This window comes from Zootoca vivipara, chromosome 1 (genome assembly GCF_963506605.1).
Source record: "Zootoca vivipara chromosome 1, rZooViv1.1, whole genome shotgun sequence".
Classification (NCBI taxonomy): Eukaryota; Metazoa; Chordata; class Lepidosauria; order Squamata; family Lacertidae; genus Zootoca; species Zootoca vivipara.
This window is the reverse complement of record NC_083276.1, coordinates 119729612-119745365: the sequence shown is the minus strand read 5'-3', so window position 1 is coordinate 119745365 and position 15754 is coordinate 119729612. Positions and strand designations below refer to the sequence as shown.

At 38.8% G+C, this 15754-nt stretch overlaps 1 protein-coding gene across 1 annotated transcript; it reads left to right on the top strand.

Annotated features, from left to right (window-relative positions):
• Positions 1–7310: 7310 nt before the first annotated feature.
• MSTN (myostatin) lies at positions 7311–15077 on the top strand. Its single transcript, XM_035136086.2, has 3 exons — positions 7311–8504; positions 12597–12970; positions 13735–15077. The coding sequence occupies exons 1-3, from the start codon at positions 8000–8002 to the stop codon at positions 14113–14115; spliced, it is 1260 nt and encodes a 419-aa protein (XP_034991977.1). The 5' UTR covers positions 7311–7999; the 3' UTR covers positions 14116–15077.
• The last annotated feature ends 677 nt before the right edge of the window (positions 15078–15754 follow it).

The following is a 15754-nucleotide window of genomic DNA, read 5'->3' as shown; positions in this document are numbered from 1 at the left end:
CTTTATAGGAAATCTTCAGTATCAGAAGAAATGCAAGGGCACAGATTATAATACTGAAAAGCTTTACAGTGAAAGAAAACTTTTCCCCTTTTATCTTTTTGGTGGTAAGGTGTATTTCGAAATCCAAAGGATTCATGATGCTATGTAAAGGGGTGAGCTTACTTCAAAAAAAGCCTCAGGCAATAAATCAACACTATAAGTGAATGTTTTTTCACCATTTTATTATAATGATGCTTAATAGTTGTACAGTGAAACCTCAGTTGCTGAACATAATCCATTCCGGAAGACAGTTCGACTTCCAAAATGTTCAACAACCAAGGCGCAATTACCGGTCGGCAAATTCCTTTTTAAAAATGGAGAGACACGCCCCGGAAGCTGTTTGAAACAAGTTTTTGTTGCCTATGAAACCTAGAGATGACTTGGAACGAAAAAGAACTGCCCTTTAGGAGCATGGCTATTTCTTCAGGATGAATAAGATGAAGAAGTAGATCTTTAAAAAGGCTTCTCTTGGAGGAACCAGTTCTGTGTTCAGCTGTACAGGGTTAGTGGACTGAATTATTACAATTAGGGGCAACCACTAGATTAAAGTTAGAGGAGATCTGATCATTACTGTGCTGAAAATCCATTGCAGCTGGAGTAGGCTGAAGGGTGGGGGGACACCATAAGTTGTTCTGGCTGCACTGAGGACTGTGTACCCATAGGCTGCTGACTAGTAACGCCTTAAACAGGGTCCCAACCATCCTCCCCATCCACAGGAGCTGAAATACCACTGATGCCTTACCAATGTATTGGGCCCTTCTGACATCAGTAGGATCTCTACACCTCTGCTAGTGAGTGCTCTGGGTATATTGCTGCTGCTGCTGCTGCTCCAACTGCTTAATCTTTTTTGTGGCCTTGCTGGCTGTTGCTCTCTCCAGAACACCTATTGCCACTGAGGCAGGGTCCTTGGAAGCCATCTCTGTTGCATTTCTGTGTCTAACTGGTATGCAGGTCTAACATACAGTACATGCCCAAGATGCAGTAAACTCAACGGTTGTAAAGGAGGACAGGCATAAAAATTGATGCAGTAAGGGGCTGACTGTTCAGAACCCCGTCATAGAGCTGATCAAAAGATCAGGATGGAGCACTACTGCTCCAGTGCTTCAGAATGTAGCATTAGATCCCTCTCCTTTGGAAAACAACATTGGAAACTCAGGTGAAGAGGGGAAAGGGGGGCAAACACAATGATCTTTTCTTAAGAGAGAGGCAGAGATCAGGAGAGTGTGCAGGAAGGCAACAAGATGGTGACTGGGGAAAAGCTGAAATGGCGACCAGAACAACAAGACAAACGACAACCATACAGTCACTCTCTAAGGGAGAGGGGGAAACTCTGGACTCACACACAGACACAAAATGAACAGGAACTGATTCTAGAAGAAAAAAATACTAAGAAAGAAGCCTGAAGAAGAAATGCCCAAGAGAAAACACAGCAAAGATACAGGAATTGAAGACAAATATGTGATTGCTTTCACAAAGGCAGAACAGACTATGGGAGTCACCTGCATCCCAGTACGTTGTGCCTGCCCTTGACTGCTTGGTGGGATCACAGAACCCAACCTGACCTGATAGGCTTAATCCCACCATGGGAAATAGTGGGGGTTGCTATAATCCCCTCCTCCCATATTACCATGTTTGTGCACAGGTACAAGTGGACAATATCACACAGCATGGCAGCCATATGTCCACTCCCCACCACCATCATATTGGAGTTTCTGTTTAAACAAGCAATGCCTTCGAGCAATCTTGGCCTTTTTTCTATTAAAGGGCAGGAGGCTGAACTAGATGACATTGGGGAACCCTTCCAGCTCCTATCTTGTATGCTTCTATAATGATAGAAATAGAGAAACATGAGTCCCAGGAATAGGAAATTGCCTAAGGTTGCTAAAACTGTCATACGATTCCAAGTGGCCCAGTTGAAGTGGGTTATGTTCTGAAGGTAGATAGTTTACACAACTCTTTCAGCAAGTGCCAGTTGACACTGGGATATTAAAATACAAATGTCATAGTAACAGCCATGCAAACTTGCTTCTTTTTATTAGTAACATTCACCTTGTTTTCACTTTATTATAAATAATAATAATAATAATAATAATAATAATAATAATAATATGCTGCCCATCTGGCTGGGTTGCCCCAGTCACTCTGGGTGGTTTCCAACACATATAAAAACATAATAAAACGTCAAACATTTAAAACTTCCCTATAAGTAAAATGACATCATATAAAACCTGGAATGGCAGCACCAATAAAGCATGAATTGTCCCGATTGCATGATAGGGTGTAATACACTATTATAAAGTAGTCATATGGCACAGAAATGGGCAACTGCAGAAAGGGATTGAAGTTGTTTCACTGATGCAGCATCTAAATGATATTTTAGTCACCACCCACCAATTTAATTCAGCAACAACTCACACTTTATACATGGCGTTAACCTATTACAGTGGCACTGGAAATTTTGGGCAACATAGCTTGACTTACTTGCTGCATGTGGTCTGTTTAGGACACTGTTGCAGTAACATTAGCACATATATCTTTACAACTAAGATGTAAATGTCATAATTTTTAAAAGTAAACGAATTATAAAGTGTTAAGTGTGGCCATGATGATTCACATCCAACGTCTTTTGCTGGCATCAGAAAGTTGGCTGAGCATGGACCCTTTTCAGTGAATATATTAGCCTCACCAAAGCAGAATAGAGTGGTTGTTGGTTGATATGCAAAGTTACTGCGCAGCTTGGAGGCTTTCAGCTTGTGAATCCTTGTTAGGAGAGAGCAGGAAAAATAAGAAAGAGGTTTATTATTGGAAATACATACTTGGGTGGTAAAGAGTTCTCTAGTTTTAACTAAGTTGGAGTTCAAAGGAGCTATGTTCCTTGATTTGTTTATTCCTTTGTTGTGGGCCGAGTCACAGTGCCGCCCCAAACCCAGGTCAGTGCCAACTGCGCTGTGGCAGATTGTGCTGCCAGCTTTTGTGCCTCACCAGCTACAAGGACATGCAGCCAATGCCCTCTCAGCCTGTAAGGCACGCCCCCCCGAAAGATGACTCATTGGCCAATTTGGGGTGCAGCAGCTGGCGGCAACTCAAGGGGAGAGGTAACACAGCCACATGTTGCGAACGCAATTCAGTGAGACAGTAAATGCATTCCTATGTTGCTAAGTAGGGATTCTTGAGGAATTCAATTTTTGGAAATTCCAGTATGAATAGACCTGATATCCATCACCTAGACTAATGTATGGATCAAACTAGTTACCCTTCAGATTCCATATATCTTGGAGTTTTGCAATGCAGGTATTAACTCAAGAAATGATATTAAAATCAAATTTAAAATGCTAATTTCGAGATAAAGTACATTTAGAAATGTGTATTTGAGGAGAAAATATAGAAATGTTTATTCTGAGAGGAAGCATTCAAAAGTATTTATTTAAATACAATTTTGTAAGAAAGAAAGAAGTACAGCTTAATGCAGAAATAGAACAAGAGAAGCTTTTCAATGTACTGTACACACAAAAGTGGTATGCAAAGAGACTGATCTGGCCATCCCTCTTGCCAAGGCAGGCAAGCAATGCTCCCATTCCTGTATTCAAATTCAACTAAACCTCCAATGCAACATGGGAAGGCAATTTACCTTGCTTCTATTCAGTCCCTTCAGCTCCCAGATTTAGCCAGCTGAAAGCATGCTTTTGCATACTGTCCTCTGCCGCCAGGTTTCCTTTCACCTGTTTGTGGGTTGGTGGGAGGTAGGACTTTCTCCCAGTCCTTCAGTATAGGGTAGCTAGCTTTTTCCAGGCTGAGATCTTCATTGATCAATGGCCCTTCATCAAAGTGGGAATGGCCAAAGTGTAAAAATTGTTATAGGCAAAGTGTAAGTGCAGGTATGACCAAACAGAAAAAAAAGATTTTTAAAAATAAACTACAATTTGTGGGGGCAGAGGTTCACAAACATTTTGACATCACAAAATTGCAGCATGTTTCCCTGTTTCTCTGCGCTGCTGCTGCTGCTGCTGCTGTGGTCGCCGTCTCCTCCTCCTCCCGCTTCGACAGCCCTCGCCGCGGCTTCCCGCCTTGGCGCGCACTGGCCTCGCCAGCAGCCACGCACGCACGCATGCTACCATCCCTCCGCACGTTTTCCCGGTCTCAGCCTCGGCGCTGGAATTCCCCCGTCTTCGCCCAGTGAACTGCCGGAGCAGCAGCAGCTGTTCCCATTAACGGGCTGCTCCCCCATTCCGGCCGCAAGCAACGAGCTTCTCTCTCTTTCCTCCTGCTGCTTGTGCCCTTGGTGCTCCGTGCGGCACTGCTGCACGCTTTATCAGTGCTGCAGCGGCCGCCGCCGCTTCCGGGCACCGACCCGACCCGGCAGGCTTCCTCCTGTTGCGGCCGGTGTGCTGGGTCCCGCTAGCTGGCTGGGGCGCTCGGTGGTCTTGCTCCGCGCGGCGCGGAAGTATGGCTTATTTTCGGGGTATGTCTTATAGTTCTCAAATGCTTAAAAACCCTGCCATGTATTACTTTATGACTACGTATTAAAAAGGGGGAAACACGGTATGTCCAGTCCTGGGCATTACAGTTTAAGAAGGATACTGACAAACTGGAACAACTCCAGAAGCAAGCAACAAGGATGGTGGGAAAACTGGAGACCAAGCCATATGAGAAAAGATTACTTCTCAACCTTTTGGAAGCAAGGACAATTACTGATTTGGGGGAAGAACAGACTAGGTGGATAATAAAAAACTTATCACAATTTCACTCTACGTAATTTCCTCGATAAACATGTTATTGGTAAGAAAATGTATTTTATGCTTATAAAGTAGACCCAGTTAAGGTAAATAACTTAAGACCACTGGTTTCAGTGGGTCTGCTCTACATACTCAGTCTGACACATACTAACATACATCACCCCATGTGAACAAATGGTAATACAGTGGTACCTCTACTTACAAATAACTCTACTTACAAATTTTTCTACTTACAAATGGAGCTCCGTCCGCCATCTTGGATGCAGTTTAGATAGGATTTTTTCTACTTACGAATTTTTAGATAGGGTTGCTTCGACTTACGAATTTTTTCTCCCAATGCATTCCTATGGGATTCGACTTACAAATTTTTTCGACTTACAAATGTGTGTTCGGAACGCATTAAATTCGTAAGTAGAGGTACCACTGTATTTATATTAGTAATGATTTTTATTCTGCTACAAAACTTGAGTGTCAGATTAGAAAGGCATGGAAAACATGGGCCTTCGCAAAATCAATTATGTAGAGACTAAAGTGATAATTAGTAATGGTGTACAAAGCCCAATAAAACCTAGCAAAGTACTTAAAGGCACACTACCTCTGATACTTTCAGATATCTACAGGGTTAAGTCCTGTTCATGGTGCTGTTGATGGGCACAGCACTGGCATGAGTCATGGCATTCTTGGCAATGGTTCACAATGTCTGGAACACATTCCTGACTGACATCAGAATTTCCCCTGCATTCCTGACATTTAGTTGCCAGATTTCCCCAGACTTTTTCTGCCTGATGCTGTTTTGAAGGTTGTTATGATTTTCTGTAATTTTAAATATTTTCAATGGTATCTACTATATGCTGGGCTCTGTTTGTAATAAAATAAATGCACATTTGGATGCAAGAGTTCTTTAGCTCTTACAGACTCTGAATGTCATCTCAGAAATGGGATGTTCAGCAGTGAATTATGTTGTCCACCAATGTTTGAGCAGAGATGCACCTAACTGCCATTTGTTAGTTGGAAACCAAGGACAGGAGATGATTCAATCCTCATGTCTTTGTGGTTCATGACTCACTTAACTCACACCTATTTCTATCAAATTGTGCTACTCATGCTGCCCAACAGGTGGAACTGCATCTTGCACGACCTATTTGAGCTACATACAACTTAGAGCAGGCACCCCCAAACTTGGCCCTCAATATGTTTTGGGACTACAATTCCCATCATCCCTGATCACTAGTCCTGTTAGCTAGGGATGATGGGAGTTGTAGTCCCAAAACACCTGGAGGGCCGAGTTTGGGGATGCCTGGCTTAGAGTTCTCTTTGTGGGAGATTCTGATCTTATTCTGCTGGGGCTTGGAACCTGTGAAAAAGTAGTAATGAATACCAGAGCCTCTTCCTGTACATGGATGAAGCAGGACCCTGGGCTGTTCCCAGCAATTCCTGATAGCTGAGTTTGGGATGATGTTTCAGCAAAGGCTTAAATCAGGGACAGCGAATCTGTGGGCCTTCCTGTTGTTGTTGGATTCCAACTCCCCTCACCCACAAGCAGCATAGCCAATGGTGAGAGATTTAATTTAATTTTGTGCATTGCTTATATCCCATGTTTCCTTACTAGGGAAAGCCCAAAGTATTAAAACAGAAAAATAAACACAAAATATTAATAATCAATAACCATGACCCCATGTAGATGTTTTATTTGAGGTTTTAGAACAGGCATCCCCAAACTGCGGCCCTCCAGATGTTTTGGCCTACAACTCCCATGATCCCTAGCTAACAGGACCAGTGGTCGGGGAAGATGGGAATTGTAATCCAAAACATCTGGAGGGCCGAAGTTTGGGGATGCCTGTTTTAGAAGGTCGCATGCCGGGAGGGGTTGGGGGGGAGATGGGATTCGAGAGTAGCAATGCATTCTGAATGAACCAGAAGATATAAATTCAATGGGTTAAATCCCAAGAAAACAAGCTGAAGTATTAATGAAATGATCCAGAGAAATAATGCTGGGAGCCGAAGGATATCACAAAACCATTTCTCCTTAAATTACTGGGCAATTTATCAAATTATTGGTGGAAATGGTGTTTCTTCCCAGCCCTAATTGCAGCTACAGTGGTACCTCGGGTTACGAACGCGATCCGTTCCGGCTCGCAGTTTGTAACCTGAAAAAGGCCCAAACCGCCGTTTTGCGCATGCGCCGCTTCTGCGCGCGCACGCACAGCAAAAACACTTCCGGGGTTGCGCAGTTCGTAACCCGAGTTGTTCGCAACCCGAGGTACGACTTTATTTGCACCTTGATCCTAAATCTGTTCATCTCAATCAAGGAAATATGATGTGAATGTTGAAGCAGGATCCTGTGTATGATGATACTATTCAAACTTTCAAAAGTGTGTTCCACAGGGTAACAGCTTGGTTTCAGAGTTATGTCAGCATATGCATCTCTGTTTGGGTTGGGCAGAGATACTGAATCTAGTCCTCCACACTGCACCCCTAAACAGGTGACTGGTGTGCTGTCAAAGGATACCACACAAGCCAGCTGTCCTGGATATATGCACAAGAAGATTCCTTCTCAACAGCACATGCCTTGTGTACTACTGCACTTAATGACCTGTGTATAGTGGTCATTATGTGTTTGTTCCCTGTAATGTATTTAGTATTAGGATGTAAATGAGGTTCTATCTCCTTAATTACTTATACCACCTGAACTCAAACATAATCAAATTAATAAAACATGCATATGTAGACTGGTTAGGATTTTGGTTTTAAATTCTTAGCTATTACCTTTTCACTGGTTTATTTCACAGTTCATTTTTAAAAATCCATATCATTAAATAAAATATTTAAGAACAATTTTAATGTATAATAGTGACAGTCTTTACACTTATTAAATGTTTTCTTTTTCAATTATTGGCCAGCTTTTTTTTAGATATGGGAAGGATACATAGACTGATTCACAATAAAAGCAGCAGCTGATTCACATTTAAGAATGGTAATACTATCTTTTGATACTGCTGGCCATGCTCCTTGGAAATATTCTTACAGCCTGTGAGGAGATACTCTCTATGGAATAGTCAGAAAATCAGCTCACCCTTGGCAGTAACAAAATGCGGTCTAGCAACTTATGAGGGACATGGCTTTAACATCTGACAGTTAGATTCATTGTTGGTTTAGCAGCCAATCATTGGTTTTGACGACACAAGTCTAATGAAGGTTGGAATATAAAAAGCCCTCTTGGAATATACATGATTCACCAGAGTGGTGAGTTGTCTCAGATTGCATTTGCCTTCAGTGATTCACAGTACGGAAAGATTAAAAAAGGAACCAAAGGAAGGAGAAAGGAAGGAAGGGAAAGCACTGCACTGAATGTGAGATCCTGCAGAAATAAAAAAATGTATCTTTATATTTACCTTTTCATGTTAATCATACCTGGTCCAGTGGATCTTAATGAAAGTAACCAGGCAAATGAAAACATGGAAAAAGATGGACTGTGCAACGCATGTACATGGAGGCAAAGTACAAAATCTTCAAGAATAGAAGCTATAAAAATTCAGATCCTCAGTAAACTGCGTCTGGAGCAAGCACCTAACATTAGCCGGGATGCTATAAGGCAACTTTTACCTAAGGCTCCGCCACTGCAAGAACTGATTGATCAATATGATGTCCAGAGAGATGACAGCAGTGATGGCTCTTTGGAAGATGATGATTATCATGCTACAACTGAAACTATTATTACAATGCCTACAGAGTGTAAGTACGTTTATTCCTTTATAAGATACTACTCTACTGACAAGCACTTGTCTTAGCACTAGAGACCAACAATCTCCCTTTGATCTCATCTAACAAACTGCTGCTGGAAGCATGAGGGGGGGGGGAGTTTTTTTTTTAATTGAATCATGTTCTACTGACAAGTAATTTCTCTTTTAATGGTATTTCCCCCTTTATATACAAACTATTCCATGAAAAGCATTTCTAACAATTAACTTGTTTATTGCTGTTGGTATGTAAATAAGTTATTTAGTTAATCAACCTTATTATTTCAGTAATTTATTGTGCAAAAGTAAAAAAAGGCATATTAATGCATCAGTTTGCATTAGCAACCTTCTGGGGACACTTGTTTTTAGGAGTTCCTGAAAACAGGGGGTAAGGGGGAACATCCATGTAACTGACAAAATAAAACATTAAGCTTCAATGTACTGTAGTAATATATTTTTTACATGTTTTCACATACAGATATATAAATTATAACTGTACCAAATATTCTGTGTTAAAATTGTGCAGAGGTAAAATAAAATGAATTTACAATGCAATTCATTGATTCAATAATTATAATATTATGCACTCCCCAAACTCCTACTTTTTGTATTTTGGTGCTTATTCACAATCATTCTTCTGATCTTCTGTTGCACTGGCACAATTTTTATATTATAACAGATATTTTGTTTCTTCTTCCTTACACTATCTCAGCCAATCATGTATCACATAGTGAATGTGATAGCGTCACAGAACCAATTAGATTTGGCTACCTAGTGTTGTCAGTGAAGGCAAAAAACCCAGCCTGAACCCCAAATTCAGCTCTAGCTGCACCCCAAAGTAATTGATTGAATTAATGTACTGGAAGGAGCCCAGGTCAAACATTAAACACTTCCCACTATAGTGCTTGCCTTCAGGTGTTTTCTAAAAGTTGTATAGTTATCTCTTTGACATCTGATGGGAGCACTTTCCACAGAGAGGGTGCCACTGCCAAGAAGGCCCTCTGCCTGGTTACCTGTAATCTCACTTCTCGCAGTAAGGGAACCGCCAGAAGGCCCTCAGAGCTGGACCTCAGTGTCTGGGCTGCACAGTCGGGGTGGACACGTTCCTGCAGGTATACTGGGCTGAAGTTTAGGGCTTTAAAAGTCAGCACCAACACTTTGAATTGTGCTTGTAAATGTACTGGGAAGCAGTGAATTATATGAATTATATGGTGATATGGTCCCGGCGGTCAGTCCCAGTCATCAATCTAGCTGCCACATTCCAGATTAGTTTTAGTTTCCGAGTCACCAAGTCAATACTCATTCAAACACGTGTCCTGTTCAGGCAACATAGTACCGAAAGGCAACGTTCCTGTTCTGCCAAAGTGTGTTCGGCGGCAAAAATGTTACCAGACAGGAAGGCTTGGTTGAGTTGTCAATACATCCGGAGCCACATACTCTCTCCCCAACAAACGTTTTCATGGCATTTTGCATCCCCGCAAAACACTAAACATGATGGGTACTTTCAGAGTGGCAAAAATGTTCAAAACACTCAATCTCTGTGCTTAGCACTAGCATGCATTTGCTTTCCCCTAATCTAATTACTTTGTCCACAATTGTTAATACAATCTATATATTAACCACATTAAGCTAATGCACTCATTAATGTAGCACTTAATAAATGCCAATGGTGCTATATTTTAAATAATGAAATGTTCCACAGCTCTAGGAATTCTATTAGTTGTGTTAAGAAGGAATGAAGATATTTACTGAATGAGCAGATTCTTAGTTATCTTCTTAGTGCTGAGCATCTGCCATGGCTCCTATCAAGTATCTTTTGCACAGCTTATATTATAGTATCTTATGTTCTTCATTAGCTGAAGTATTTGACTATGGCAGCTGCTTTCGGAATAACACTTAAGGCGATGATAAAATAAAGTAAAAGGACAGCTTGAGCACACACGACTTAGATTTGCTACCAGCAACAGTGGCATAAAATATTCAAGAGGAGTGAAATGGTTATTTTAACATTTCTTTTGGAAAGAATAATCAAGAATTTATGTTTTAGAAATTCATATTTAAAGAAACATGATTTAATTATTTGTGCTGACTTATCAGAAACATTGCAGAAAATACTTTTATTCTATTTATTTCACTCTTCATTGATGGTATTTTAAAAATGCAAAAACTTTTTGGTAACTTAATATGAAAATGACTTAAGAGTACATGTCTACTCAGAAGTAAATCCCCTGTGCTAAATGAAGTTTACCCTGTGATTAGGATTGCAGCCTTAACATATTTTTACTTCAGGCACAGGAACTTGGGTCTGCAACCACATCCCAATTAGAAGCAGGCCCATGCACAGAAAAGAATGCTATTGTAAATCTGTCCTTTATATTGCTGTCTCTGGAAAAAGCCACTCATATAGGGGCTCTTTGTGGTACATGAGTGCTAGTACATCAATATGTGATATTATTTTACACTAGATGTATGGAGAGTTAAAATGTATCTAACGGCTTATATAATCTCACTGTATGCTATAATAAGATTTCCTACTATATTGCAATTCCTAGTCTGACAAAATAAGTCAGATATGGCAAATTAAAAATCAGAAAATTAAAATAAAGTTATTAACAATACATTTTGTTGCAATGCAAATGAAAGCAACTTGGTTTCTGCTATACTTACTCTACTATATGTATACAACTCTACTATATGTAATTAAAATAGAAATAACACTCACAAAACCTGAATGAATGTTTGCCATTCGTTGTGTTTTAAGTGGATGTTATATGTCACAGCCACTTTCAGGCTGAGTACACTGTACAGTGTGTTCAGTACCCTTGGTAATTTTGACTAGAGGGTGGGGAGAGAGAGACTTTATTTCAGAGAGTGATTTGTACAGCTGGACAGTTAGTATAACTACACAGACTCTCCAAGATTCTCAGGGTATATTGCCTTATGATTTGTTTTCTTTTTAATAATCAGTATAATTTTAAAAGTTCGGCCTGTCCTTTTCAGCAGAAATCAATGTAATCACATAGTACAAACATGACATCATATTCATCATATCCACTTAGCAGTCCATGGAATTCAGTGGTATTTACTTCCCAGGTAAATGGTATAAGATCAAAACATAAAACACAATACAAAAAAAGCAAATAGTGAAATTATATATATATATGAATCATTTTCACCTAAGTCCTCAAATGAACATGCAATTCCTTAAGATTTCAGTGGATTTCCTCCAAGATAGGTCTTTTGAGTACTGGAAATTAAAAAAATATCCAAGTTTTTTTTGTTTTGTTAAGTTTTTTTTCTTAATCTACGTTCAGTATTTCCCCCCTTTTCTTTTCCTCCTACGAATAATCACTTATTTTGTGATTATGTTTTTTTTTTATTGCAAGCTAATGGAATCAACGTGTTTTATTGGTAGATCCAGATTTAGTTAGTGCATGTAGGTATTCAAATCAATATGAAAACTTAGTTATGACTTAGATCCCACTGAAACCAACAGAACCTAGATGCAACTAATTTAATTTGGACTCTGGACCCAACCCTATGGAAACTGTGGGGTGCTTTAGAGACTCCAGAAGGTGGTGGAATACAAATTAAATAAATATAAATAAATACTGGATCCAAGGCCACCACCTATTGACAAGGGAGAATTTTAAATGTAAAAAGTGACTGGATCTACTCCAAAATATCACTGGAACACCAAACTTTATCCATGGAACTATACAAATTGTGCATGGGGATCTATATGTGTTAAGGGCATGGATTTATTATGTGCTCCTTACCGTATTACTGGAATGCACTCACTCAGACTGGCCATAAATGTTTGCTGCGCGTCAAGAGGTTGTGGGAGGGGGATAGCAAAATTTTGATGGAAGTATTGGATATTGATTAAAATGGGGCAAAGTGTGAAGCAGTTAAAAAAATAAAAGTGGTATACCGGTACATCTTAGATGGTCACATGAGATCTGAGCAACTGTTTCCACTGCAAATTGTAAGTCACTGCTAAGAAATTGTCTGAAGAAGTTATAAAATGTTTACATGTTTTCTGATGTTTGCAAACAAGTAATATTTTCTATCCATTTGTTTATAGCTGATTTCCCTATGCCAGTGGAAGGAAAACCCAAATGTTGCTTCTTTAAGTTTAGCTCTAAAATACAGTATAATAAAGTAGTGAAGGCTCAGTTGTGGATATACTTAAGACCAGTCCAGAGGCCTACAACAGTATTTGTACAGATCTTGAGACTCATCAGACCCATGAAAGATGGTACAACCTCTACTGCAATTCGATCTTTGAAACTTGACATGAACCCAGGCACTGGTATTTGGCAGAGCATTGATGTGAAGACTGTGTTGCAAAATTGGCTCAAACAACCTGAATCTAACTTGGGTATTGAAATCAAAGCTTTGGATGAAAAAGGAAGAGATCTTGCAGTAACATACCCAGGACCAGGGGAAGATGGTTTGGTAAGTTTCACTTGGAAATTTTGCAGGAACTTAATTGTAATTCATTGCTTAAAATGATGTTTTCAGACAAATGAAAGAGGAATTTACAAAAGCTGTGATTATTAATGCAGTGTGAAAGCTCCAGCAAATTAATGATACCAGGAGCTGGAAATTGTCCTCCGTGCTCCAGCAGAACAATTAAACCAGAATTGTACATAAACTTCATGTAGTTGTTTCCTGTAATTGGAATTATCAACACTTATTTTTCAGTTCTTCAAGCTGAGTGCTATATGGAAGGTGCTTATATAGGCCATTTTTAATAGCTAAAAATTAATAATATAAACAATTTGTGTGTTTGATGTGTTAATGCCTTCTAACAGGACAATGAAAAAGTTTATGACTAGGAGCCAAAGAGTTCCTCTTTGTATGTGTCCAAGAACTTGAGCATTCACAGTGACATTTTAAAATTTTGTCCTTTGGGCAGTACACTGTATAACAAATTGTTTTCAAAATCATCCTAGGTTTGTTTGGTTTTTTTAATGGATTGTCATGTAACATTGTAGCTGCTACAATGATTCTAGGCTTTATTTTATTTTTACCACTCTTCTCCTTACTCATAAAAGCCCCCCTCCCCCTAGTAAAAAGCTGGCAAGGTTTTTTTTTGTAACAAGGCTGGTTACATCATTACAGCTCTTGAATGCTATACAATGTTTAGAAAAAATAAATTTTGTGTGTCAAATGTCAATCACTTTACCACAATACTATTCCTTTTTCTTTATTCATAGACTCCATTTTTAGAGGTCAGGATTACAGATACACCAAAAAGATCACGCAGAGATTTTGGCCTGGACTGTGATGAACATTCAACAGAATCTCGATGTTGCCGTTACCCACTGACTGTGGATTTTGAAGCTTTTGGATGGGACTGGATAATTGCACCCAAAAGATACAAAGCAAATTACTGCTCTGGAGAATGTGAATTTGTATTTTTACAAAAGTATCCACACACTCATCTTGTACACCAAGCAAATCCAAGAGGTTCAGCAGGCCCATGCTGCACACCTACTAAGATGTCCCCAATAAATATGCTGTATTTCAATGGAAAAGAACAGATAATATATGGAAAGATACCAGCTATGGTGGTAGATCGTTGTGGGTGCTCATGAGTTCTTCATTAGGTTTGCTACTTCATAAAATATGGAATCTATGAAAAGTATTTCCCTTGAGCATTTTTGAAACTGTGAATTTTTGTACAATAGGCCTACCTCTGATAGGCTATACTCTAGGCTATTGTAAAGATTTTGTACCAGACAAGCTACAGTATGTGAATTGAAAGACATTTTTATGCAAGGGCTGGTTAAAAACCAGTGAAAAAGATAAGCTACAATCAAACTCACAGGATTTCACAATGAATTTCTTATTCTGGGAAGGTATTTTTTCATTTATGCAAACAACATAATCATATACAAGTTTCAGCAGATAGAAGTAGAAAAAGGCAACCTCCTTGTATTCCAGAGAATGAAAAGGAGCAGGCTATTAAATATAGTCTGAACAGTTGAATTCACTGTTGTACTTGCATTAGAGGATATATTTGTGACGTATAGAGTAAACAGAGTACCAGTGAATTTTTCTCAAACACTTGAATTGAGTTTAGAGTATAAAAACTGATAAGATGAAATTCCACAAAACAGATAAGTTCACAAATTAGGGTAGGTGCATTTTGTTTCCATTCCTTTTATAATTAGTATGTTCATTACTTTCTGCCAATGGTGCTATCATAGTAGACTTACAATCCAGTCCCAATAAGTATTTTGGATGGGATGTACCAACAGCTAGATTACAATATTGTCACAAAACTGGATATTGTATTGGAACTGCAGACACCAGGAGAACTGAGGTTCTGACAGCTTTAAGTGCACTCACGACAATGAATCTCCATCTCCTAAACTACAGCTTGTCATTCACAAGAATTTAAAAAAATTACTTTAGCAGGCAGCTGTATTACAAATGATAGACGGCAAAAAATTGTTTTTTATTGTACAATTGTTATAGCCCATATTGCAACATTACGGTTTGCACTATGATAAACCAATTGAGAGAATTCATAAGTACAGTACTGTAAAAATAAAACATGAATATTTGTGTAATATTTTATATATATATATATATATATATATATATATATATATATATATATATATACATATATATATATACACATACATATATATATATATATATATATATATATATATATATATATATACACACACACACACACACACACAATATTATATTGTAAATAAATGTGTTTTTTTAAGTTACTATGACTATACCATATATATGATGCAACAAATTTGGAATAACTCAAATTAAAATTACACTTCCGTCAATGATATAAATAAGTTATTTTATTATTTTGCAACAAATATACCCAGATTCAGTATTTATTCTAATGCTCTTGAGAACATTGTTATATAAATGAAATCACCCTAATCACTGATTGCTCTACCCACTTGTTGTATACTTGTTGCTTATATGGGTTTTTTTTTCTTTTAAAATTAATGAGTGAGCCTACATGTAAGAGTTTCATATGCACATGACTCAGTGCAGGGTTTGCCAACCTGGCACCCTCCAGATATTTGTTGGTCTCCAACTCCCATCATCTGCGATGGCAGACATAAGGTTGTAAACAATGTTATCCATATTAAACACAAATGCCCTGAAATTAATCAACATGACTAACTTATGTCCAGTAAATTCAATGGGCCTAATCTGAGTAGAATTTAGTCTGCTGCAACCAAC

What these genes read in the sequence shown, in the direction of transcription:
- MSTN (XM_035136086.2), top strand. Translation starts at nt 8,000, where the DNA reads ATGATTCACCAGAGTGGTGAGTTGTCTCAGATTGCATTTGCCTTCAGT. An exon ending in TATTACAATGCCTACAGAGT is followed by an intron (nt 8,505 to 12,596) that starts GTAAGTACGTTT and finishes ATTTGTTTATAG; the next exon opens with CTGATTTCCCTATGCCAGTG. An exon ending in GACCAGGGGAAGATGGTTTG is followed by an intron (nt 12,971 to 13,734) that starts GTAAGTTTCACT and finishes CTTTATTCATAG; the next exon opens with ACTCCATTTTTAGAGGTCAG.